At 43.3% G+C, this 27,477-nt stretch overlaps 1 protein-coding gene across 1 annotated transcript in view; it reads right to left on the bottom strand.

Annotated features, from left to right (window-relative positions):
- Positions 1–24,846, bottom strand: part of OXSR1 (oxidative stress responsive 1) — a gene marked incomplete at its 5' end in the record, with an annotated part of 73,463 nt that extends 48,617 nt beyond the window's left edge. Inside the window, 3 exons of the mRNA XM_009869115.1 lie at positions 1,145–1,286; positions 14,953–15,061; positions 24,734–24,846. Of these exons, the coding sequence (XP_009867417.1) occupies positions 1,145–1,286; positions 14,953–15,061; positions 24,734–24,846 (364 nt within the window). The remainder of the gene's footprint in view (positions 1–1,144; positions 1,287–14,952; positions 15,062–24,733) is intronic.
- Between the last annotated feature and the right edge of the window lie 2,631 nt (positions 24,847–27,477).

Below are 27,477 nucleotides of genomic sequence, written 5' to 3'. Positions count from 1 at the left end.
CAATGACTGTCTTCATTGAAGACAATTTTCTTGCCAAATCAGAGTTTTAATGGAAACTGGAAACCAGAATCTGAGACTTCTCTCAGGCAAAAGAATTCCAGCAGAACCATTTCCAAGCACTTCTTTCCTTTCAACCCAAAGCAATCTACAAAAGCCAGTCAGTTTGACTACAAATATGAAATAAATACTCCTCGGCTTTTCTGATTAAAATAATGTTTTGGCAAAAAGAGCTACCTCTTCTTGGGCAGCTCTCACACGAGGACAGAAATTTACTCCAGCACAGCAGCAGCAATGCTTATAATGGCATTGTACCAGAACACAGCCAAGCTCACAAAATTCCCAAGAAAGAAGAGGCTCTTGTTCCCAGCAGCAGTCTGTGGCTGGGTTCATGTACATTACCCACAAGCAGTATATCTATTTTCAGCACATATTTAGGATCGCAAATTTCAATTCTCTTCAATGGCAGAACATACTGACTTAGCAGGCTCTCTTCCGGAGCCACACCACACCTTGACATCAGGGGAGAGGAAAATACGATTTAAAAATATCTCCTAAATGACACAGCAGCACAGAAATCCACACGTAGCAGTGATCCATCAAATCACAGGCTATTAGTTAACTAAGATTTACCTACAGAAAAGGTTTTTTTTCACTAATTGTTTATATCTTCTCTTTTTTTTTTAAATTAAATTACCCAAATTCAAGTTTCATTATGTTCATCTTGCAGTTAGCCTTAAATATATATATTCTATATATACACACATATATATAACAGAACTTGAAAGGCTCCTTATTAAATTGCTCCACACTTCCTATGCAGTGCTCTTGTAGTTCTGCAAAGAACAGAACCAGCTGAAGTTTTCCAGCTCCAACAACTAAACTTTGGAACTATACTCTCCATATCAGAACTTCAGGATACTCCAAAGTTTACCCAAACTTGGCCAAATTATAGTATGTCTTAAAGAAGTAGCAACTACATAGACCTTTGAACTCTAAGTTTTGATTAAGCTCCCATCTTTACTTTCCTCTTCACATGCCCTCACAGTTGCTTGTCGGTTAGGACTGCAGGTGCTCAGCTACTTAGTTTCGGTGACACACATTTCAGGACAAAGATAAGGGGGGGAAAAAAAAAAAAGAAAAATACCTGTGGATTTGTCCGTTTTTATGCAGGTAGTCCAGGCCTTCCAGCACCTCCTTAAGGATTGTGGCTATACAGGGTTCATCTAGGACACCAGTCTTGTGTTCTCCTTTGGCCACAATATGCTTTATAATATCCAACACAGAGCCTGGAGAAAAAAAAAAGAGGAGAAAATAATAACTAAAAAAGAGTTAAACACCTTGGTTTAAACTCAACTGATTCACATCTAATTTTGTAGAATCATTGAATCGTTTAAGTTGTAAAAGACCTCTAAATCATCAAGTCCAACTGTTACTCTAGTAATGCCAAGTCCACCATTAAACCATATCCCCAGAGCACCACATCTACACATCTCTCAAATACTTTTTAATCACTTAATATACAAGTCCAAGGAATTCACTGGGAGGGAAAGCAATGATGGTGAGGATCAAAGTGAGCAGCTGAAGGCTTTGCTGCCAGAAAGTCAAGGCAACGACACCTGCCTCGCACACAAGTCTTAACCAGGGTGTAGATACTCAAGGTGGGATGTAAAATCCCTGTGATCACAAGTAACCAAGAAATCTGAACAAACTAAAAACGTAAAGTGCACACACACGGGACTCTCGGAAGGTTTTTAAGCTGACGCTGACACTACAGCTGTTTTAGTACTGAGCACTGGAGGAGGAGGAGGGGGAAATGGAAAAAGCAGGGGGCTGCCAGGACTCACAAGCTGAAGGCAACGAGCTTGACAAAATTAGACTCTCTTTTTCAGCTCTTACAAACTCAAAGCAGAGGAATAGCAGGAAAAATCCAATACGCTGATGACACTGTGCTAACAGAAAACAAGTGGAAATAATTAAAGAGAGAACAAATGAGGCTTAATTTTGACAATAAGTCGCTTCTTCATTATGTCCAAAGCTGGAAGAGCTCAGATCCTTCCCTGCATTGTGCCCAGTCCCTCTCCCAACCATGGTGTGAATGACATCATCTCGCATGACAAACCACGCTTCACAGAGCAAACCACCTCTTGGAATTCGGGACAAACGGAACCAACGACTAGTAACTCGCCTCTTGCGCAAGGTTCTGTTCTCGTGATACACCGAGTACTATATTCTTCGTATCCACATCCAGAATGAAGACAGGCTTCTCAGAACTGGATTTTTATTGCTCCAGTATGGGATGTCTAAGTCTGTTTTCCAGGCCTGTACTATGCAGCCCCTCCAAACTTGGGTTTCTGTGGTTTGATGACTGGATACTCAGCTGGTAGGTTTTTTCATGGCTATGGGCACAAAGCAACGTCAGCAATACTGGGACGTTCTTAAAGGATGAGAAGAGCAGGCACAACTGCCAAACACAGGTTTCAGCTTTGATTATCTTTGAAGAGTAAGCTTACAGGGAAAGAACACCTCAGCACTAACTGAAAAAGCTGAGTTGAGTCTTTTAAGAAAGTTTAGAAAAGCTCATTCTTCCTAATTCACAATCAAAAAAATCATAAGAGAACAGATAGAAAAATTGTAAGAGAACAGATAGAAAAACAGCTGAAGAACAGTAAAAGCTGAGAATCTTACTCTCATGAATCTGGTCAGTGTAGAAATTACAAGTTCCACCTTGCAAATTCTCGAAACAAACAAAAAGATAAAGTAGGGGGGTTGTTGTGTGGGCTTTTGGTTTGCTTTTGGTGGGGCTTGTTGTCATCTGTTTGCTTTCACCCTTCAGGTTTAAGTAGAGAATAAGCCTTTTCCATTCAAAATTTATTTTGTTAACTACCTTACTTGAACTTTTAGGCCAATACAATTGCACAGACAGCTTAGCAAAGTATTTTATGATGGGGTTCTCACATGAAAGTAAAAAGGCCGCAAGGTTTGAGCCCCAAGACTATGTGGAAAGGCTTGTTTTGCACAATCAAAGAGCACAGGAAAGAACTGCAGGGGTGCCCGGTGTGCCTTCGCTTGCAGGAAGCGGTACACGCCGAGTTCATCTATCGGGGCGCTGCAGTCAGGGGAGCTGCTGTTCACCACTCCCCAGAGCCACACGTTTCCCACCTTCTCTGGTCCACCAGCATCAGTCCTCCTGCTGTACACCAGGCCACCTGCTAAATCCACTGAAAAAATAAACTGGGAGGACAAAAAAAAACCCACAACAAGCCATCTGTGTCGGGTTGGCAGTGATCATAACCCCTGACCAAATGAGTTTCGGAGCCACAGAAGAAGAAAAGGTGGGAGGAAACCCTTTGACAGCAGCAAGAGATTCAACCAGCTCCCTGGCTCCAGTTTCCTCTGCAGCTGGGAGAATGGCACCTCCAGCTTCCTCTTCCCAAAAACCTTTGCTTGGTAACACAGCAGATGTTAACAAACCGCCAAAAAACCAAACACAAACAAACAAGGAAAATGAAAAAATACAGACGTGAAGTTGCATAACATCCCCCCAACATTTTATGCAAGAATACTCTTAGTACTGTTTGGCCTTCCTTCATCTTACCAGAGCACAGAAACACTCATCTTCAGTGACTTCTGACACAGAACTTAAAACTAGTTGGCCACAGGTTTCACTCAGCCATAACTTGAGTTGTTTTGACATACGCAGGACTTCTTGCATGGGAGTAAGATTATCTCTACCAAAGGAAATTGTAAAACCCCAGACATCAGAGCATGCTCCTCTACACTGAAATCTCACCTTATAGATCCCAGTGTCCGAGAAAAGGATCCTCTGATGTGTGTCACAAGGACTCACCTGGGACTCAGTTTGTCACATATTCATATTTTTAAAGTGCGTACTTAAAAGCTTCAACGTTTCTTATTTTGGACAAGAATTTTTGGGACACCTAAAAAAATAAAAAGCAACACACCACCAACTTCCCCCCCCTCCACTTTTACTGTTCAGGTTTTGCCTCTCAAATGTGCCTTTATCCAGAGAACAAACTGTCACTTGTTTTAGAAGTCCAGTGCAAATATGTGGTTCTTCACGCACTCATTTTGTGCCCTTTCCACCCACAACTGCGTTAAGCAGACTTTGTTCACAAACACTTCCCTTCTCCTGTAAAGGGCTCAGGGAACATGAGGAGGCAGATTGGCAGATCATATGGTACTCAAATTCATTTTGGTCAAAAAAAAAAAAAATTAAAATATCCTGTATTTAGCCAAGTTAGAGGTCGTATATTAACCCAGAAGAAGGGGTGGGGGTTAGACAGACCAGAGGGCTTGTGCCGAGCCAGCCCTCCTGGTGAAAAGGCTGATTCACACCCATACTTTATCTGCTCCCAGCCCAGTGTGCCACTTTTTAAACACATCTTTTGACAAAACACTTGCACATTCAGATGTTTGAAGAAGCGGAGGAATTTGTCAGTCTCCTACCAAAAGGAGAGCAGCAAAAAGGCTCCCAGCAAAACGCTTAGTTCAGAAAGCAGGAGAAATACAACCCGAGAAACAGTTTCCTCAACAGGAAGGTGGCATTTGGATGATTCCTCACTTCGTTTGCACAGACAAAACAAGTTTTACTACTCACAGCACAATTTAAAGTTGTGATCTTTCTACCTAACAACAAATTTGGGAGTTGGTACTGACTCAGCTGCAACTTCGTAAAGCACAGCCTTAAGAGAATACAAAGAGTGCAGCCAGGCTGTGTTTCCACACTGCTTTGTGCCACGTCCAAAATCTTCCAGCACTGCGACTCAGGAAACCTGACATGGAGTGACCGAATCCCCAGATCCCCAAACAGGAACCCACAGGTAAGCACGAAGCTCCTTTGTTGAAAGCAGAAGGCATGAGAATTTTGCTCCTGAGGAAAAAGCCTTCTGCCAGAAGACAGAGACTGGATCTCAGCGTTAGCCTGACAAATTCCATGCCAAGTTGTTCCCAAGGACCTCAGTCAAGCACGTGATACTTTTACAAGGGTAAGACCTGCACTGACACAGGATGCAGACAAGTTTTCTCACTTACACCAACTGGAATTAGTAGCTCAGAGCCCTACCTTCAGCTGAGGGGGAAAAGTGACCATTGTCACACCAAGCGGCTGGTTCCCAATCCAGCAGCACATGAACTGCTGGAAATAAACTGGAAACTAATCCAGCTGAATTTGAACCAAGATCCAACCCGTATGTGAGCGCGTGCTTTACAAACCAACCACACTGTTTGAAAACACCAGCGTGATTTCACATCCTGTCAGTTTCTGAGCCAGGTTTCCAACAAGTTTAAGAGTAAGCAGGGAAGCTGAGAGTATATCCGAACGTAGCTGGATCTCCGCGTAAACGCAGTTTCGGTATGGATTTGTGCTCCATGTGCAAACTGCTCAGTTTCGTTGTGCAAGACAAAAATCTCCCGTAGTCTAGCAGCCAGAAGATGAAATTCACACTGGAAACACCAGAGAACAGTTACAAGCCTTACAAGAGGAAAAATCCACTATAACATCTTTTTTTAAAATTTTATATATATATATACACACACACACACACACACACACACCTTTGACTCCCCCCTAGAACAAAATTTTTATTTTAGATAACACTGTGAAGTGTTATCTAAAATAGATACACACTCTGGTGTGCATTATCCATGGCACTAGGTCTGATAACAACAGTCCCCTCCTGATTATTCTTGTTAGAAATGCACGAGTAGAAGTTCCAAGATTCTCAGAACAGGAGGGATCAGTCTGAAGGGAGAGAGAAAAAAAGAACTAGTTTTAGCTGAGGCTGACTGAAAAGCCCTTCCAAGCCCAGAAGGGGAAGCATATCAGGAAAAGGCAATACAAGACAGAGGGAAGAGCCAAAGCTGGAGCCTAAAACTAAATAATGCTGTCATGAATAAGGATGTTTAAAGATGAGTAACCGATCTCAAAGCCCAACAGAAGTGACAAGATTTAGAGACTGATGTGGAAAAAACGCAGCTATAAATGAATTCCTGCCCATCAAATACTCGGCGGCACGCCAACAGGAAGCCTACGAGACACGGTGCAATCTGATTCAGCATTTAGCATTATTTATCATTCAGTGTTAAAGTTTCAGTATATCGATGCCAATCACAAACAATATTACATCTCAGTAAATCATGAATTGCCCAGTACAAATTGTACGGCAGGTTTGAAAGGGAAGCAGTTTTCTGCTCAAACTCACCAGTTTCCCAGCCTGCCCCAAGAGCTGCTAACGCAAGAGCTCCTACTGACCACAGAAGATGCTGTACTCAGACTTATCCTCATCTGATAAAACCGAACCTCTAACTGTTGTGAGTCAAAGACAAACAGGCAGGGAACAACTTCTCCTGGACTCCTCACTGCTCGCACCAGTTCTGCAACAGACTGGTGTCTGTGCAACGGCGCCAACAGAACAGCCAGCCCGCTGCTCTCTCCGCTGGCCCCCAGAAGTGAAAGGGCAGGAAGCTCCGAAGCTCACCTTTCCTATTTTGGCATGGCTAGAGAATATCCAGCTAGGCCAGAATCACAGACTCATCAGAGTTGGAAGGGACCTCTAGAGATCATTTAGCCCAATCCCTCTGCTAAAGCAGGACCAGATGTGCCCAGAGCACATCACACAGGACGGGTCAAGGTGGGTTTTGAAAGTCTGCCAAGACAGAGATTCCACAACCTCCCTGAGCAGCCTGTGCCAGGGCTCTGTCACCCTCACAGTGAAAAACCTCTTCCTCATATTTAAAAGAAAGCTCCTGTGTTCCAACTTGTGCCCGTTGCCTCTTGTTCTGTATTTGGGCACTACTGAAAGGAGTTTGGCTCCATCCTCCCTGCACCCACCCTTTAGATATTTATAGATGTTTAGAAGGTCTTCTCTCAGCCTCCTTTTCTCCAGGCTAGAACTCCATTCACAGAAGCCAGTTGCAACTTTCCAGAAGCAAGTAGTTGATTTCTACCCATGACAGCAGTATCTGAGCAAAGAAGACACAACAAGCAAACCAAGACCCTGAATTTGTAAGAGAAGGATATTCAGGTTTTGTATAGAGCAGACCATTTGCAATGGACGGCCTTGAAACCTAGTAAATGCAGCCCTGCCTGCCACCCTACATGTGTACCCAGCAAAACTGTCTCCTTCAACACCTGTGCTACTCCAGCGTCTTCTTCAGCAGCAAACTGAGATTAAAGAACTGCACAGTTTACCACCTCTCTGTCGTGCCAACGCATGTGTTTACAAAGCCATACTGTAAATGAGATCACTGCAGTAACTGGTGATCCAGTTTTCCAGGCAGGGTGGAGACCAAGCAGCCAGGAACTTCTTAAACCAGCTCTGCTGCTAGAGAAAACTTTTGTGTAATCGCACCCTTGGGGTAAAAAGTCCTAATTGTTCCACTGATTCACTTTCAACAGTGAGCCACCACAAACATCTACGCGTCCTGTTCCAAACCCAGAGCGCGTTTCTTTGACCTCGCCTACATCAGCAAGCGCTCGGTGATGGCGTTTTGGAAGCCTGCTTCTGAGGTTCCTCCTCAGGAGAGGAAGAAGAGTGTCCACGTGACAGTCCTCAGTTACGCTGCTTAATGCTTCAGCGCATGTGGCTGAAACGGAGCAAGGTGCAAAAACCTAAGCAGAAAGGAAAGCTTGTTTAGAATAACATCACAGATAAACGCTGGACTATTACGGCTGGAATTTTACTTGCCCCCAGGGGCAAAAGGAACAGAGCAGAGCTAGCTGCTGCAGGAGCCACATCTTGCATGTTACACTATAACCTAAGTGATAGGACAAAGATATAGGATAGGTTAAATGCAAAGAAAACTCCTTTAAATGCGTCTGGCAAGCAGGACAAGAAAGTTTAATACCCCAACTGAATTTCCAGGAAACAACCAAAAAACAAAAACCAGGCAACAGAACCTGCACTGATTTGGCATTTAGAGGTCTGCCACAAATACGCTGGAAAACAGTGCTGGGCATCATTACAAAATTTTTTGAGAATCACTGTGTGCCCCAAACCTGATGGACACTGATGCTGCACATGTTGCATTTCTGAGAACTAAGAGCTGGCAGGATTCACTGCTGCTTCTTTTAAGACATGTCAGCAGAAGCCAGTGGTTTCAGTGAACCTGAGCATCATCAGAGCCAAGAATTAAACTTGCACCTTGTCAGCCTCTGACAAACGGAGGAAGAAAACATGAAAAAAGGAGGAACAGCTGCTTGAGTTCAATACTTCTGGGGCTGAGGAATGCAGACAGAGTAAAAGAGCATCCAAGTGAGGGAAAGAACAAGTTAGCAAAACAAAGGAAAAGACAACAAAGTAGATTACTGGGGTTTCTGGGTTTGAAGTTTCTTAACTCTGTTTAAACCACTTGAGCAGAAAGGAAGAGTTAAGGAAACTTCCCCTTCTTGCCTTCTTCCCTCTAGAACACCTGCATGGATGTGTAAGAAATACGACAAGATTAAGGTAGGAAGCAAGATAATACAATAAAGGGGGCAAAACAGCCCATTGCACTAGAGACCAAGCCACTTACAAGAGAAAACCTGAAGACAAAACATTTATTCTTTCATGCTTTTCCTATTACAGCTGCGAGTGGAAATCCATCCACACACTCTGTGTTCTGCAATCATGCACAGTCCCTACCATCCCGACTTATCCTTAAGTATTGGAAATTAAGTTGCGTCTCTGCAAATAAAATTAAAAACCTTCCAGATAGACTCAAAATAGCGTCACTATCTTAACAAAATAATTCATCGTAAACACTCGGATTTCTAAGAACTTGTGGCTTATGCCTTGATTGTAACTCACTGCTGGAATTAGAGCAATGGCTGGATCACAGATTAATACAGCAGAAGCAGAACAAGATGTCCTCTCTCCCTGGTGGAGACCTGAGGCCACACATCCCTTTTGGTCTGCCTTGCTGAACTACTGGCCAAGCACTTCATCGGATAATCAAGATCAAAGGTTAAAGTAAGAAGTTGATTAGATAATCTTAAAAACTTTTGGAAAATAAAAGGTTTAACTATTTTAATGTAGTAATCTCCTTAGCAGATTTAATTAGAAGCCTTCAAGAAAGCAGAAGACTCGAGAGCCCTACTTGGAAATGTTTGAATATTTAAAGGATTTACACAGTTTAAAAATATTACGGAGGCCTCATCTGCTAGCAGGCTACGACAGTAAAAACTGTTGTGTGATGTAGCCAGCCACCACAGACGGCTGTTTTACACAAGCAACTGTTTTGTAGAGTTCGCCACGGCCTTGGGTCGCCTGTGAAATGAGAGCTTGTGTTAAAACCTGCAAGAATTTAGAGGAGCAAACAGGTCACAATCAGAAAATGCACGAGATCAAAAGGACAGCTGCTTCTCTTCCTACCAAAAAGCCACAGGAGTTAAGAGAGCAGGGCTGGGCTTCGGATGGCTTTCAAAAGGCACGAGTAAAATTCACGAGAGGGCAAAAGCAGCGAAGCAAAGAGCAGGTCAGCAGTTGTCTAGAAATAGCCATTGGAGTTTAGCTTGGAGTAACACGGGACTGGGGCGCCAGGCTGACATCGCTAAGCTCAGGTCCCTACAAAACACTTTGTCATTGGAGGAAAGGGCCTGAAATTTCTCCTGAAGGGAACAGAAAGAGCAGATACTTCACAAGCCTGACGCAAGCACACATCACCAGATCTGCAAGAGCGTGTCAGAGGCAGCAGACCCACCAGCTCCCGTTGTCACGACCAGCTGGATGTCATCACGGCCATGCTTCTGCCATCAGCGACAACTGCGCCTCCGCAGCTGCTTCGGTGTCAGATCTGCCAGTTCAAACTGCTCTCAGGAGTAACTTCAACCAGCTTGTCTAACTTGGCTCTGATGCAGATAAGCAGTTTTACGTGTTGTTCCCCAGCAGCTCACCGGTACCCTACTTCCTCACTGCTGCCGACTTTCTAACGTGGAAAATGGTATCTTCAGTTCTAGCGACAAGGCCAGTCGGGCTGAGCCATTTCTAAAATACTTGCATACATGACAAAGTTAGGCTTTCAACAAAATGACTGCAATGAGGAAAAAACACTAAATTGCACTTACAAAAAATAAAAATTGCATTACAGTCCGGTGTGTCTTGTGGGCTGTAATAAAGTCAGTATAAGTAGGCTGAAATTAAAAGTAGTTTCAGCCTGAAAACACATGCCAGTATAGACTGACACTGATGGAAGAGAAGCAACAAGATTCTGAAGTTTTACCCGGAAGACATTCTCAAGTACAAAAGCCACCAAAAGGATACAGAACAGACATAAAAACAGACTTTATACTGGGATGTACAAATTCTCAGTCCATGCTCCCTGAATAGTCAGGCAGAATGGAAGAGTTAGGCTGCACCCTGTCAATTTTTTTTTCTTTTCTGGTTTTTAAAAACAGCTCAAAGGCTTTTCCTGTTGAGAAACTCAAATCATTATTTTTCCTGCTGGATGACAAATGACGACAAAACTAGACGCTTTATTACTGATAAGAAGTAGGCCGAAAGGAATGAGAAGCAGCTTCTAAAGTGTTTCTTGTTACATAGATCACTCAGCCCAAAACCAACTGGAAATAATCTCGTTAAAAGTGAATGAAAAAGCGCTTCACTTGGAAAGCTCCAACGCACAAGTTCCTTCCCACACCCTCAAGACCGTCCTGTAGAATTTGCTTACGAGATCTAAAATGAGATTTCTGAACTACAGCCATGAAAAAGTATAAAGTGAAAACAGCTGAAAAATCTCTCTCAAGGTACCCTACAGCATAAAAAGCAGCAACAGGTCATTCTCAAAGTCTGTTGGAGTTCTTTAGCAATTCTCCCAACCCCCAAAATGACTCATTTTAAGTGAGAAAATTTAACATTGGCTCACTGAAGTGTTTTGAGGGGATTACACTGCTACTAGTCTGTCTTATTGCACGACTTTAGTCTTCAAAGTACGCACCAGTGACGTGTCACAGCTGTACTTCACTGGAAGTACCTCACTTAATGCTCAGGCTGCACAGGGATCAACTATCAGTCGATAGAGCCCAGAAGTCCATTGAAAACGAATATTAAATAAGAACAGGTCATATTCATACCATTAAAAGGCTGGTTCTAAAGCAATGATTATTATGTGGTCTTCACATTTGCGATGCCTTGGTAACAAAAAGACGGTCCACAAAGAGTCAAGGGGTTTTTTTCCAGCTTCTCATCAGGTGGGAAAAAAAAAAAAAAATCAAACAACAAAACCAAAGAATAAGAGAAACAGCATTTGGAGGTTCAAGGATGAGTCTACTCCTGACTTTGTTCTGAGATAAAACTGCTGTGAAAATACTAGCTAAGGCAGCTGTGCATTTTTTTCAAAGAAGTTGTGTACTCTCCCAAAACATGAACATTGCTCCTTCCTCTGCACCCCTGAAATGCCATTTGCTTGTGTTGCAGAAACCTTCCCACAGATACCTACAGGGAACCTACAGGAAGCCTGGGGAGGGACTTTTTACAAGAGTTTCCACTGACAGGACAAGGGGAAATGGATTTAAACTGAAGGAGAAGAGATTTAGCTTAGATCTTAGGAAGAAATTCTTCAGTACGAGGGTGGCAAGACTTTGGAATAAATTGCCCAGAGATGTTGTGGCTGCCCCCTCCCAGGAGGTGTTCAAGGCCAAGTTGGACGGAGCCTTGAGTAGCCTGATCTAGTTGAGAGGCGTCCCTGCCCATGACAGGGAGGTTGGACTAGATGATCTCTAAGGTCCCTTCCAGCCTAGACCATTCTGTGATTCTCTGATTCTACGATGCACTCTTCACACACACCGCAGAACTACTTGAGCTAAGCTGGCAGGGGATTCTCTTCCACACACAACCCACTACCCTATCTTTAATGATTTCTTACATGTCCCTCCAAGAAAGGAGAGGGTGTATTGCTTAATGACACACGAGACATTATAAACCCTCCAAGACAGACTGAAGTTGGCAGGAAATTTGAGTGCCCCAAAGAGAACTGCTAAAATACTCTAAAGACGATCTTCAAAGACACGTGTTTTATGGTCATTGTTGAGCTCTTGTGGAAAAAGCCAAAAGGTTTTGCCAGATTTTTCCACATCATCTTCTGGCCTTTTACAGTCCTCGGTATTAAGTCAAGAACAGAGAAGCAAATAAATATCTTTTTTTAAAAGCAAGACACCCAGGGTTTTTTTCAACTTTCAATTCCTTTTCAATAGGGTGCCAGGAAAATAAAGTCTCCCTAAAGAAAGGCATAAGACTTAACAAGTTCTCTGTGTTATTATCCAAAACTTGATTCCACTTCTCATCTCAACTGCAAATTAAAAAAGGGATCCCAGAAAATATTATGATATCATCCAGAACTTGACTCCACTTCTTGTCTCAATTGTAACTTAAACAGGAATCCTGGAAAATATTATGACATCAAATAAAGCATTACTAATAAATTTTCAAAATCTCTCTCTCAAAAAACAGCTGTTTCTGAGATAATAAATCCAGAAAGGGGAAGTTTCCCTGGCTCTGTTTTATCTAGGCAGTACACTGTAACGGCCCGAAGTATTCCCAGTTGCTTTGTCAAGCTCTCCAAGCTCTCAGGACTGACACCAACCAAATCAAGCTGGACCCACACAGATGTTCTCCTCCCTTTTTAAGGCCGTGCACTGACATTATAGGAGCAGCTCTGCCCAAAAGAGAGGTGATTTCAATTCCTCACAAGGGCAGCCAACATGTAAGTACGTTAAAATCAACAGAATGGCCAGTAGCCATCAGCACCATGCAGGCCTCCGAGTTACAAGAGAGAAAAAGGTCATGGAACCAGCCATGCAAGAGGAGATAAAGCTAAAGGAAGGGGTTGGGCTCAGTGTAGTTAGTTGCACGCTTTTCTAGTGCAAAATCTTATTCAGGTCTTACAGAGCAAGATGAAGAAACTTTCAGTAACATGACCTGTGAAGTACCACTTCAAATCCATCATTTGAGAAGATGACTGTGAGGCTCACTTTCTAGAAGTTTAAGATGGTTTCAACTACTACATCTGCACTTAAGTTTCTCTTGTCAATGTCTGAAGTCCTAATTCTACAGTTTTCAAATAGAAGAGTCATCCAGCAGACACATACAAAGTAATTATGTGAAACACTGTCAAATATACAAAAAAAGAGGGGAAGAAAAAGCTCACACAGTCATGTAGCGAGGTGTTATTACTGATGTACATAACATGAGAAGCTCTTTCTGAGCTGAGTGAGTTGAAGTGAAATATTGTTATTAAAAATATTTGAAATATTTATTTTATTTATATTTACTCAGCCTGCTACACTGGAAGATGGAGCCAGGAAGCAGAATGAAGGCCCCATAATCCAAGGGACAAGTGGCGAGTGACCTGCTGCTCTACTTAGACGCAAACAAGTCTATGGGGCCAGATGGGATCCACCCACGGGTACTGGCAGAGCTGGCAGAAGTGCTCACCAAGCCAGTTCAGTCACCTACCAGCAGTCCTGGCTAATCCTAGTGGACTAGAGATCAGCAAATGTGACACCCATCTACAATAAGGGCCAGAATGAGAATCCAGGGAACTATGGGTCTGTCAGTCTATCCTTAGTGCCAGGGAAGCTGATCATCTTGAGTGCCATCACAATCAGGTGATCAGACTTAGTCAGCGTGGGTTTACAAAAGGCAGGTCCTGCTTGACAAACCTGATCCCCTTCGGTGACAAGCGGATGAGGGAAAGGCTGTGGATGTTGTCTACCTGGACGTTAGTAAAGCCTCTGACACCATTTCCCACAGCATTCTCCTGGGCCTGGAGGGTCATGCCCTTCACTGGGGAAAATACTGGCTGAAAGGCCAGGCCCAGACAGTGCTGGTGAATGGACTTATATCCGGTTGGCAGCAGTCACAAGTGGTGTTCCCCAGGGCTCAGCGTTGGGGACAGTTCCATTTAATATCTTTATTAATAATTTGGATGAGGGGATTGAGAGCACCCCCAGTAGGTTTGCAGGTGACACCAAGCAGGGCAGCAGGGTTGATCTGCTTGAGGGTGCGAAGGCTCTCCAGGGTGATCTGATTGACGAGCCAACTGTACGAGGTTCAACAAGGCCAAGTGTTGGGTCCTGCACTTTGGCCACAACAAGCCCCGGCAACACTACAGGCTCGGGGAGGGGGGGCTGGGGGGACGCGAAGGACCTGGGGGTGTTGATGGACAGTCGGCTGAACACGAGCCAGCAGCGCGCCCAGGGGGCCAAGGCCAACGGCATCCTGGCCTGCATCAGGAATAGTGTGGCCAGCAGGACTGGTGCAGTGATTGTCCCCCTGTACTGGGCACTGGTGAGGTTGCACCTTGAATACTATCTACATTGAGTTTTGGACCTCTCACTAAAAAAAAAAACAAAAAAAAAAACAAAAAAAAAACCCCAAACACCAAACAAAAAAACCCCACACCATCACAAACCCACACACAACACTAAGGTGCTGGAGCGTGTCCAAAGAAGGGCAACGAGTCTGGTGGAGGGTCTCAAGAATGAATCTTATGAGGAGCAGCTGAAAGAACTGGGATCATTCAGTCTGGAGAAAAGGAGCTTCAGGGGACAAGGCTCTAGCAGGGTGGGGGTCAGTCTCTTCCCCTAAGTAACAAGCAACAGGACAAGATGAAATGGCCTCGAGTTGCATCACAGGAGGTTCAGGCTGGATATTAGGAAAAATTTCCTCACTGAGAGGGCTGTCAAGCACTGGAACAGGCTGCCCAGGGAAGTGGTTGAGTCACCATCCCTGGAGGTATTTAAAAAGACACGTAGATGTGGTGCTCAGGGACATGGTTTAGGGTGGACTTGGCAGTACTAGGTTAACAGTTGGACTCAATCTTAAAGGTCTCTTCCAACCTACAGGATTCTATGAAATGTCTTAATTCACAAGTGGAAAGCTCAGGAAGTAAACAAGGGTATTACTGGAAGACAGCTTTTTATGCTGCATTTTAGGGTAAAGAAATTGGATCACTCACCTCCACTAAGTAACTTCATCACCAGCCAAAGCTCATCTTTCACCACGAATGATGTGTAGTAAGATACAATGTTGGGGTGATGGCACTGACTCATGGCTTGAATTTCTTTCTGTAGAGAAAAACAAAGCATTAGGAGTTGAACCCTGTGATTACTATTCCTCAGACATAGAAGTTATCTTCCTGAAGACACAATGTTCAAACAGGCTGCAAAGAAAAAGGATACCTAGAAGCTAAAGTCAAAAAATCCAAAAATATCCTTAATACTCAGCCTGCATCATACTAAGGCACAAGGATGTTTTAGGGTACTCTTCCTGTCCATCTGGAATTTGACCAAAAACCCTCTGGCAAGGGTAAAGTGGTCTTAACTAATATACCTGCATGCAGCCACAACAGAATATTCCCAAGAATTTACACCAGTCTGTTACCCAAAAAGTTCATGCTGACTCCTTTCAATGAGACATTACACAACAGATGCATAATCTGTTGAAGACTAACATTTGGATGAGAAAGGGAAATATTTGCCTCTGGGAGAAAAAGGCCTTTATTCCTAATGTTTACTCCCAGCAGGAAAGCAGTCAGGTTGGAGGCACAAAGGACAGCTCTATCTGCTCTCATACTGGAAGAAGAGGGAATTCAGTTTGAGATTAAGGAAGTAATTGGCCACTGCTGAGGAACTACAATATGAAATATGCTCAAATACTACATTGTTTGAGTTTTGATCATGTTTATTCTTAGACTTGCTTACGAGTTGAAGTCTTCCAGGTTATGGGAGGAACACTACCACAGAAAGCATTGAGTGATTTTTCATTATGCAGGCACGAATCACCAGTTTGGATAGAACACCTTGCAGTTCCTTGACTGTCTTTAGGCAAAAGCCAGCCACAGAGCCATGCCTGGTGCCCTGCACTACACCCAGCTGGGCCTTTGTGCTTCAGCCAAGCTGGAAACTACAGCCAAGCTCCCCAATCTGTCAAGTTGTGCCCTCCAGCATCACTCATGTCGGACACTCATCCCCCGTCCGATACACTGAACTTCTGCTCTCTCAACTAAGACACTCCTTCACTGAACACACACATGCCACTTACTTTCCGAAAGTTTAATCACTGCTCACTGTCAATTCCCTCCCCAAGTCACAGAGAAGCACGGTAATCCCAAACACACAGGGAAGGAGGAGAGCAAGGGACCTTCACTCCCTGATCCTTTCCTGTGTCTGGGCACAAGTGAGAGCTCTGAGAAGGGACTCGCTCATGCTCAGGACACCCCCCAGATGCAACGTATTCTCCTTCTGCTCCCGTACAAAGCTCTGCTTGCAACTGAGTGTAGTCTAAAGGCAGACTGCTCCCCCTTGGCAAGGGTTTCGCTGGCAATCACAGCTCCAAAGCAGCTCATGTTGGTTTACCCACGTCAATACTGCTTTTCAGGGAGTCGGTGCATTTGAGGAATGGAACATACTTGGTTCCTCTTTCTGCCTCTCTAGAAGAGGCACCAACTTTCCTGGAAACTCCAATAAGCAGATGAAAGAAGAATCCTTCTAAACAGGAAAGAGTAGCAAGTAGACTATTCATCTCCGTGTAGCGTACTCGTTGAATAAAAACTAGTCCGTGAAAATAAATAGAGCCTGAAACAACATCCTCTGCTTACTCTGACAGCTCCAGCTGCCTTCCTTGCACTCACTTGTATCAAGCTATTTTTCAAAAAACAAATAAATCAGCACCTTTGGAGTTTTCTACTGCTTTCTTGTTAGGTTTCTTCACAATGCAGAGAAATCCCTCGACAGAAAAAGCTGCCAACAACAACAAAAAGTTATGTTCTTTTTATTTCCCCACTTGAAATTTCTCCCAGGGAATGGATGGAAACTGGGGCCCCAGGTAACACAGGTCAGACTGAGTGATTGCTTTGTGCCCTGTCATACTCCCTGCCCAAAACCTGACTGGAAAGCTCTGGGCTTTAAACCTAAGCACAACACTTGATTCCTGCAACCTTTTCAAAACTCACTGTGCTCAGTTTTGAATTCATTTGCTTACTCTGGGATCATTTTGGACTTGCTCAGAGCGCTGAACTGAGCCCTTAGTTAACGGATCCATAAACCTGACACAATCTTGGTCCACAAGCCTGAAATCAGCATTCAGCCTAAAGATTAAATTTAAGATTAATTTTTTTTTTCCTTTAAACATGCAAGCAAATTCTAAGTGCATAACTTCTCTCTCAGACAATTAAATAAACCTCACAAATGTACAAGTGGCACCAGAAGACACACAGGTGGTAAGAAGCAAGCAGGACTCTGGGTAATCATCCCATCAGCCAGACCTGCCCCAAATCCCTCATTCTCAGAAACAACCCAGAAGAGCTGTTTTGATCTTTTCTTAGCTAGACCACTCAAAATATTTTGAACTAGCTCCCTGGGAGATCCAGAGAGTAGTACAAGAAATAGACACAAACAGTGCATATTTTATATGTATTAGTGTACCCACTGGAGCTCAGGAGACATGAGACAAAGTCTGGACCAAGTTTATTTAAGGGCCTAGACCTGGATCAGATCTTTGCCATTGGAGCAGCTCTGTACTACAGCATTCTGCAAGCATTCCATTGCGCTCAGTTACTATTTTGTTATTTTCCAAGAGCTTCCTCTCTCATTCATTATCACAGTCTGCTCCCCAGGCTGTGAAGCGTGGTTTAAAAATAATAATAATTAAAAAAAAATAGAAACAAATCTCAAATCTGTCACAAGCTTCAGTGCACAAAGAGGGAAAACAAATAATCACGAGCCTGATCTATGCAATTAAACATCTCAGTCAGCTCCTGCATGTGTAACACAGGCAGATTAAGCTATTTCTCACAGAGTGTAGCATATCTCTGAATAATTAATTGTATCACAGCCCATGATTTGCAGTAGTTTTACATTATTTCCAACCAGAAAGAGCAGCAGTTGGGCAGACTTTCCCTCTCACCCACAGACCTCCAACCCCATTTTTATAGCTCCCTAGGCAAATCCCACAGCAGCTACACCAAAGCTTTGCTCTTCTTCACCCCTCCCAGAGGGTACCAACATCCCAGAGGCTCAACACATACAATTGTTTTAACTGATCACGGCAAATCATAGTGGGCTTTGCAGTCAAAACGCTTCCTCACATAACTGAAACCACACCAGCTCTGCCAGGCACACAACAGTGTGTGCTCCACCACTACAAACCCACGGGCTGAAGAGCTGTAGTTAAGGCAGGAATCTCAGTCAAGGATCACCAGGGAGCTCTGCTCAAAAGAAAACTTACAGGAAAAAACAAGGAGGAGGGGATAAAATGCAGCAACAGGTCTTCTGTGTGTAGTAATCGCAGCTTGAAGCCTATTTCTAAAGTTTTTCAAAGAGTTCGTGGCTCTTCAAACGTGACAAAGTCCGAGCAGTCAAAGACTTCCTTCCCTGTCTCCTCCCTAACAAGCCTGTTACTTCAAATTACGGGAAGAAGAAATAACTGAGTTAGAGCTGTGCTCATTTCCACTAGCATAAAACTGTATTGGAAGACTCCTCATAAAAATCTCCGTGATTTCTACCCCTCAGTAATAATGCGAGTGCTAAACGTCAGAATTTATTTGGGCTTTATTTACTCTAGGCTAGAAACCTTGCTTTATTCTCGCTCTACCAACAGTCACGGGTCACTTATCAAGACCCCTCCAGCCACCCGCAGATCCAGCGGATGGCGGACAGCTCTGCCTTATGCACCACCACAGCTCAGCAGCCTCACTCGATTCCCCGTTTCCACCTTCTGCTCAGCTACGGAGAATGAATCACCGATAAAAACACGTCTAGACACAGGCACTGGCATGGAGATGGTTACATGCTCACCTTGGGATAGATATTAAAAATATCTCCACTGTCAAATACCAAAAGCAAATAAGAGTGGGATTAGCTATAAAGGCCTCCATGTCTTCCATTAAGGGTTCTGATGAATGTTTTCAGTACTTCTATGGGCAATAAAAGAAGTATTTCAAGGCTTGGGAAACACTAATAAAACTGTTGTGAAGTATAATTTAGAATCATAAGAAACCTACTAGTCTACTCTAAGTCAGACACACTTCTGCAGATCTGCTATTTCGGAAGTGGATTTATTTGCCCACTGATGTACAACTGAAGTTTGAGTGAATAGGAGCAGAAATACAAAACGGGTAGGGCTGTGTTTAAGCTACTGGCTGAACTTTCTTACTGGTATTTTCTGTTCACATCATCACATTCTACTCCTTGTGTTTATCTGTCCTCTGTCCCTGAGGCATGGTTCAAAAGACACTTGCTTTCAAATACGAGGATGAAAATCATGCTTTATTTATTACTGCCAACATGTTGACAGGAACTCCAGAGATACAATACAGCAGCAGTGTGCTTTCATGTGGTTACCTCCAAATTCGGAGGAATCCAGAAAGCTGTCAACTTGGCTACCTTACTAGAAGGCAATTGCAGCTGTAAGAGAACTGTGGGACAGCATGAAGGGGAGAAAATCAGAGCAGGTCAGATGTGATCCCCACCTTGAATACACCCACAGCTGGCAAAGAACTTGTCTCTCTGTTGAAATCTCAAAGTATAAGGCATGAAAGCTCTTCATCACCCTTTTAAAGCAGAATTCAGAGCTCCAGTCTCACAGGCAGCCATAATTGTTCAAATTTTGTTCCATGTGAAATTCTCATGGTTTAGCCAAAAGGTTGTAAAATCGAGAATATTAATTCATTCCCCTTGCTAAACATCAGCATTAAAAAAAAAAAAAAAAAAAAAAAATCAAAAACGTCTTCTATCACAACCAGCTTGAGAGACTTTTTTTGAACATGATAGGGAAAAAGAACAAAGCTCAGAATCAGAGATTCTGATTCAACTTCCACATCTGGATTATCCAGTTCAACTCCTCATCTCAAAATGTGACTACAGGAGATAGAGCGGCACGATTAAAAAACAGTTAGAGTAGCCCATCGAGAGCAACAGCAGAAACAATTCTGAACGGGATAAAAAGTCTTCACCCATAAAGGAATCACAGGGGATAGGAAGAAAGCGCCCCAGTGTGAAGTCACTCGGCAGCTGCTCGTTTCAATGGCTGTTCTTCAGCATCATTTGGTGCTCATTCGCTCTGTCAAGGTCTGCAGCATTAGTGATAAAGTACTGAGGGAAGCAGATGTTTAAAACTAACAGTGTGGCAATTAATACACACCCATTTTTTATTGGTTTCAGCCACAAAGTGAAAGGGCAAGCTACTGACTCATCCCACAGTCGCAAGTGAAGCCAGCTTTGCACACTTTGCCAACTAAAGCATCAGTGACCCTTACAGGCCACCTAACGTATCGGTGGCCCTTACAGTTGTTTAGATCAATACCCAGTGCTTATGGCTCAACAATGCCTGAAATTTGTGATTAGTTCATGCAGCCAATTCCAAATTCCCTTACATGCACCATGTGATGCTCACTCAACCCACGTGAGGGACAACATTGATCACGATAGTCAATACTTCACACAAAAAAAGCCCACCCACAAACTTCAACCAGCACAGTAATTAAGATTTCTGTTCTTGCTCTTTTGGGAAACAACACAACCAAGCTGTACCCAGCTCAGGTTTAGGTCTTCTGTAAAGCTGCAATCGCATCATGCAAGATCCGCATAACACGGCCCATCAGCCAACCATGCAGGTGCCACATATTATACACCAGACTCCCTGGCACTGACACTTTGGGACTTTTTTCCCCCATGGAGCAAGTGTAAAGGTCCTTCAGGAGTGAAAATGGAATTATTACAGCAATTCCCAAAGGATGACAGGCACGGATGAGACATCTGTACTATTTCTACCACAGTCTGCTGCTTTGTTCCCAACAACCCCATAGACGGGTTAATCCACTTGTAGGAACAGCTCTGTCAGATCAAAGCCAGTTCAATATCCTGCCCAATTCTTCAAAAGAAGGTGTAAAACCTTATAACAAGCAGTTACACAGTTATCTGCCCAGAGGGAAGACTTCTGACTAAGCCTGGGCAGTTAACAGTTGCCTTATGCTTTAAACCAGGGGAGTTCATAATCCTTTCTTTAAATCCCATATAATTTAACCTTCTCAACTGTAGGTTGATTTATTTAATCTCACACAATGTTTGATCTCCACATCACTGGCAGCAAGCTCCCCAGGTTAATTTCAGGAAATTCAAAAGGACAGTGCTTCTTGTGGCAGTTCAATATGTTCGCTTGGCTTCCTTAACTGCCCTCTGAGCACAGCAAGGGAAGAGCAGTACCTTCACTTCACTCCTCTCATGTGTAGACCTGTCAGGCTCAGTCCTATCAGTCTCTGGACTAGGAAGAGTCTGGAATCTCATCCTAGGAGCGGCAACAGTAAATCTTCCATGCTCCTTCCTGAACCTGTCTCCTGTTGAATCATGCTAGGAACTAAATGTGCAGCAGTTCTCCCGCAGCTGGGAAAGCCCAATGTGAAATACTTCATAGCTTATGTTCTCCTCTCTGCCGCTCAACATTCTTACTAACTGCTAAGCTGACAACTCATGTCATCTGCTGTTCAATGCACGGAGGGGAAAAAAAAAAAAAGAAATCCATCTGGTGAAAGCAAGCTAACTCAGCATTAACTGTATGCCAATGAAGCGGAGGTTACTGAACACAGGGGAGGTTTAAGGCCTTTCAGATCAATAATTCTTTAAAACAAGAAGGAAAAAGCCTGAGGTGTGGCTATTTTGAGGGAAAAGTTACACCACTGTGTTTCAAGGATCAGCAACAGCACAACGCAGCCAGCAGCCCACAAAGGAAAGGAGAGGTAAGAGCAAAACGCAGCAGTGAACAGGGTTGAGCTGTGAAACACACTACACGGAGCAGACTTTACGAACATGCACCAAATGCTGCCTAAGTTTGTTAACTACTCTGGGTCGTAGAACAAGTAAGAAGTGGAATTTCAGTTTAAAAAAAAAACCCACAAAAAAAATCCAAAACCAATTGTAGTCAGCACTGTATTTGACCATCCCCCCTTACACTCCACTTGCAGTCACATCAGCAAGCAAGAATCATTATAAGTTATTTGGTACTTCCCTTCCAGCTGAAACCACACATGTCATCTAGAAAAGCTCTGGGAGAATTCAAAAAATGTACAGGAAAAAAAAAAAACAAATAACATGCACTGAAATTCCTGACATATCACCTAGTTCAGCAGCTGGGCTAAAAAGAGCCACATCTCTGCACTTCATGATTCCTGCCTCTCTGCTCTTCACAGCAATTAGCACTTCTGGAGAGCTGTATGCCCTCCACTTGCTTTGCTCATGATGCAACAAAATTGGTGCTTCCTACATGTCCACACCCTGTAGCAGCAGTAAATTAACCCACTGCATCACCACGTGCTGTCACGCAGTGACATGCAGGTTATTCCTGACCACGCACACAGCCCAAGTGTTTGCTGAGATACAAGGATCCAGATCGATACTTTTAACAAGCCGAAGTCCTACCACTTAATCACTCTAAGTATGGCATCTCCACAAGCTGGGAGGTGGGAAGCTCAAGGCCACTCATCCATTCAGCCAGGGACACAGTCACTGTGCATTTTCCAAACCCACCTCAAACTAACACCTCTCTTCTCCTCCAGCTCCAGAAGCAGAGGCACTAGTCACTGAGCAACACAGACACTGAAAGAGTCAAAGAAATAAGTCATCCTTACTGCTGGCAAAACTGTTTGCGGTCCCTCCATCCTCTCTCAAGCAACACCGCTTTACCCTCTTTGCCAGGCAGATTCTAGGAATAAACAAGCTTGGCTTAACAGAGAAGTCTATTAGTCTGAAAAAGTGTATAAACCTCTTCCCAAAAAAATCATTTAAGCACAATTTTCCCTTTTCTATCCTGTTCTCTAATGCCTGGGCAGTGCTGTAGTAAGAGCATGACCCCAGGCATAAGCCAGCTATTGTGCTCAGATACCTTCAGTGCAATATAAGGATAATGGATCTAATAAAAGCTCAAGTTCATGCTTTTAACTGCATTGCGGGAGAGGAGAAAAAACAAGGAGCGGGCACAACATACCCCAGTATGAACTCATCTTATTTCTCTTTGCACTTGCCTCTTAAAACCACTGTAATCTTACTTTTCTGAGAGAAAAAAAAAAACCATACAATCTTGCAATAGCAAGTAGTTGCTTTAAAAAAGCTTATTTAATTGATCAAGGAAACAGCCATGAAGGGACACAAGATTTAAAAGCTTGAGAATATTTACTTTGGAAAAGAAACAAATGTTACAACAGGATAAAAAGCAGGGAAGGTAAAAGCACATGGCAGGGAAATCAGGATTTCCACCCTTCGGTTCTTGTATTGGATAATGACATTCAAGAAACTGTCAAATCCAGAACAAACCCAGGGAAAGTTCTTTTTCGCACAACAACCTTGGCAACCACTGTCCCAGGAAGCTGCTACAGCTCAGAACAATCCTCTTCCCCCCCTCCACAACTTTAAGTTCACAAGTACCTACAGCTGCATACACAAGCCTACAGAAGGAGCCACGCTAGATCTGGTCACAAAATCAGAAGCTTAGGAGAGCTGACAACAAGAAAAATCATTGTGAGGAACGGGTCAACCAGAGATTTAAAGTATGCAATTAGAAGTACTTATCTAAAATTACATGCCAAGTCTCCGCAGCCTATCTTTCTGAACCTAACCCTTTCAGCTGGATTTGGCAATTACTCAAAGACTAACAATCTCAATTACTACATCATGACAACATAGTTTGAAATACAACTGCGGCAGAGTAGTACGGACAAGTCACATCAAAGCCTTGAAAAGAGTGCCAAGGGTTGGTATCAGGACAAAAAGACCAACTGTGAAAAGCAAAGAGATCTTGAACTCCTACGCTAGCATGAGCCGTAAGAGGATTTGAACGTAGGTCATCTTAAAAGTCCTACAACACATGACACTTCACAGGCACACTAAAAAGTGACATCTTCCTCTTTACTGGAGTAGTTTTGCAGATACCTATAATTCCATTTTTGCCTGGCTTAAATCCAGGGACCTTCCACATGTGAGGCAAATGTGAGAACTGCTGCACCACAGAAGCATCAGTACACAAACACCATAGAAAGGAGAAAATGAAGAAAACCCATCTGCATACAAGCCAGATGAGAAAAAGGAAATTTCAGCTACCAGCTACCTGTTTTCCACCAAGAAAATCTTGAGAAAAGAAGCACACAGCAGAAGAAAATTAGAATAGAATCACAGAATCATAAATTACAGAGCTACAGCTCCAAAAGACTCTACCTCCTGTCCTGACCTCAGAATTAGTGGGGGTTTCCATATGGCAGCCTGCAATACGTCAGAGTGATCCCTTAGCTGGCATCAGTACCAGAAAGAGATTAGGAACAAGAGCTAATTCTTTCAGTTTTTCTCTTTACAGGTGAAGGTAAAAGGAAGATGAAGGGAAAAAGATACAAACAACTGCAGAAAAGAAACCAAAACCATTCCCTTAAATTTTAAAGATTGTGGAATTATGTAGCTCTGGATCTCCCTCAAACTGCAGAGCTCTTGTGGGTACAGCTGAGCTTCGCACTTGCACATTAACTCCCTTCAAAACAAAGGGATTACACACAGTGCTTAGCTCTGAACAAATAGTCTGTATTTCTCCAGCAGTTGCTCTTTTTAACACTTCAAGCACTGTGTCCCATAACCAGGACTACTGAACTGCCTCTGGTGAAATCAGTGACAAACTCCCACCTCACCTCAAGAAAGTTTAAGGCACTTAGCAAACCCAGAGGTCAGACTAACTGAAACACAAGGCCCCAGACAATTTGGATTGCATACCAGGAGTTCATCCATGCTCGTCTGACACTTCTCAAGATTGATCCGTTTAATTGCCACCCTCTCCTTCTTTGGAGTGCAGAAGGCTGCCTGCACCACCGCAGTCGCTCCACTCCCTGGGGGTGAAAAAGACAGAGAGTTAGCAACATCTTACACTTCAGCAGAAAGGAAAGGAGGTCAGACAGCAAAACTACAAGTGCCAGTTAGTAAAGACAGCAGAACCAGGTGACAAGCCAGTGAAGGTAACCCCACAGGTGCTCCCTGCCCCAGGGTTGTGCAACTCAGTGGGTCAGCTCAGCTGCAACATCACAGTGGATTTTACGATCCCTTGCAGGGATCATTACAGCTCTGCAGACAAAAAACCGTCCAGACTTCAACTTCCTTCTTCTGCCCTATTAAAAGAAAAGCCACTAAGGTCAAACAGATTTTTAACCTGATGTGTTCAGCCAAAGTGTCAAAGCAAGCCACACTCTTTGCTGCCCAATATTAATGAGATTTTTCAAATTTTTTTTTTTTTTTTTTTTTTTTTACACACTAATTGCTGTTCTCATTTCTCCACATTTTATGCACAGACACGAGGCAGGTTTCATTCAAGCCTGTTCAGCACCAGTTCTCACGCAGTAGCACACCACCTCGGTGTATGGATTGAAAACCACAGCCAGAGAACATTTAATTCCAATAGGGAAAAAACATTACATTTTAACACATGGTTGTTCAAACTGCTAGAAGTAGGGATAAGAGTTCCAGACTTCTCAGCAACATCATACCCTTTGATATCAAAAGGAGTTTACACCAGTAAGATTTAAAATCTAGTTGATGTTAAGCCTGTATTTGGTGACAGCCAGAAATAGTTGCCATTTTTGCATCTCATCAGTAGGACATCTTGTTGTTTTTACTTTCTACCTTCATCCTGGTTCCCCGCATTTACAAACTGTACTAGAAAGGAATACATTCAAATTAATAAAATGAGGGTAGGATAAGTGGAGAATAGCTCGAGCTTCTTCCTCCTGCCAATACCTATGAAAAATGCTATTAAAAATAAACCCGCAGCTATTTTGTTCATTATCCCAGAAATAACTCTTGAGCCCATCTGGGCTGATGAGGGAGATGAGAAGAGCTATTCTGCATTTTGGAATAACACAATTTACCAGACTCTTCCATTCTTAACATTATAAAAACTACTTCCAGATTCTGCAATACGGAACAAGCGCATTTTTGCAAACTATTTTTTTTTCCTGGTACATTCAGATAAACAGAGGGCACAAGCTCTGAATCTCATCTTCAACCAAAGGCTACTGAAGCTCCCTACAACCACCAACAGCCTTCTCGCAGCGAGTTGTAACATGTCACAGCCAAGCGAGAATATGATGGGGAAAAGACCTTGAAATCCAGCCCTCAAAGATCCAGGAAAAATTGTTTCATCCAAAGCCACTGTGAAATAAATGCGAAGTCCTGAATCGTGAGACTGCTTCTCTAATCTTCAGCCAGTAAGTACCTGCTACAGCGGAGCTCCAGGAGCTTCACTTTGCTTTATATGGCATTGCAAGCGTACCCTGGGCAACAGCATCAGCTTTGCCAGGTGATTCCCCGAACTTCAGTTTACATTTTAAAGGCAGAAGGCAGCAATGTGCAGAACACAAAGTGGCAAGGTTGTTAAAGCTGTACTATTTCACAAAGCAAATGGGTTTTTAAGAAGTTCAAGACTGAAACAGTTTATTACTTGCACACATATTATTTTTCAGAGCCGATTCACAGCATGGGGAAAAAAAAAAAAAACTATCAGGAAAAGCTTGGGAGGAAGAAAATGATAGCAATAAGGACAAGAATATTTACAAGGGACTTTGAAAACAGAGTTTGAGTGCCAGAAGCAGGGCCTTAAGCAAAGGATGGAGACGATGGAAGAGTCTAGGCAGACATTTAACAAAAAGCACTCAAAAAAAAGCAACGAGAGGAGGTTTTGACAACCAAGTTGGACTAGACTGCCAGGAGCAGGACCGAAATGCAACACTAAGCACAGAAGTAACATCCCAAAAGCAAACTTCCACATACACTTCATGTGATTATTTTGCCTGGCAGGTAGCAGGTGCAGAACTCCAACACAAAAGCAGCAGCCCCAGTACAGCCCTGCTCCCACTCACTGGGGATACTGGCTTCCACCGACCTGCTCCTCTCCACCCTGTACCTGCTTCTGTAAATTTTTCCACTGCTTCTTTGGGGTGGGGAAAAAAAGGAGGGGGGAACCACACAAACTGACCCAACATAAAGACAGCAGAGCATACAGAAGCGGTGACAAAAGACAGGAGAAGGGAGTTTGCATTTCCTAGCACTGCTGGTCTCCCTACAGCTTTTTGGAAGTCAGAGCAAAAAATGAACAACTTGTGCCTGCACCGTTCCTTTAGCAAGAGTCAGATCCCTGAAGAAACATTGCTGCTGACACATTCAAAGCACCAGAATTAGGATTTTTACCTGGATGTCTTGGTGCATAGTAATAAAGGGAGGCTGAAAACACAAGCTAGATGCTGTAAGAACATACAACTGTGCACCTCAGAGGACTGTCTTGTCACACAACCCTTTTCAGTTAGTTTTGTGCTCCCTATTTTGATCTCTAAAGCCACCTGCACGGTCCTCATTAACTCCTTCCAGACACCTCAGGCACTCAATAGCTTCAGCACACACCTGCTTCCCCTCATACCATGATGTGCCAGGATTTCTGTGCCAGTTACACCCAGTTGGTGTTAAGCATGACT

This window comes from Apaloderma vittatum, unplaced genomic scaffold (assembly GCF_000703405.1).
Source record: "Apaloderma vittatum isolate BGI_N311 unplaced genomic scaffold, ASM70340v1 scaffold5775, whole genome shotgun sequence".
NCBI lineage: Eukaryota > Metazoa > Chordata > Aves > Trogoniformes > Trogonidae > Apaloderma > Apaloderma vittatum.
Note: the sequence above shows the minus strand (reverse complement) of the source record. Positions and strands in the feature narration are given on the sequence as shown.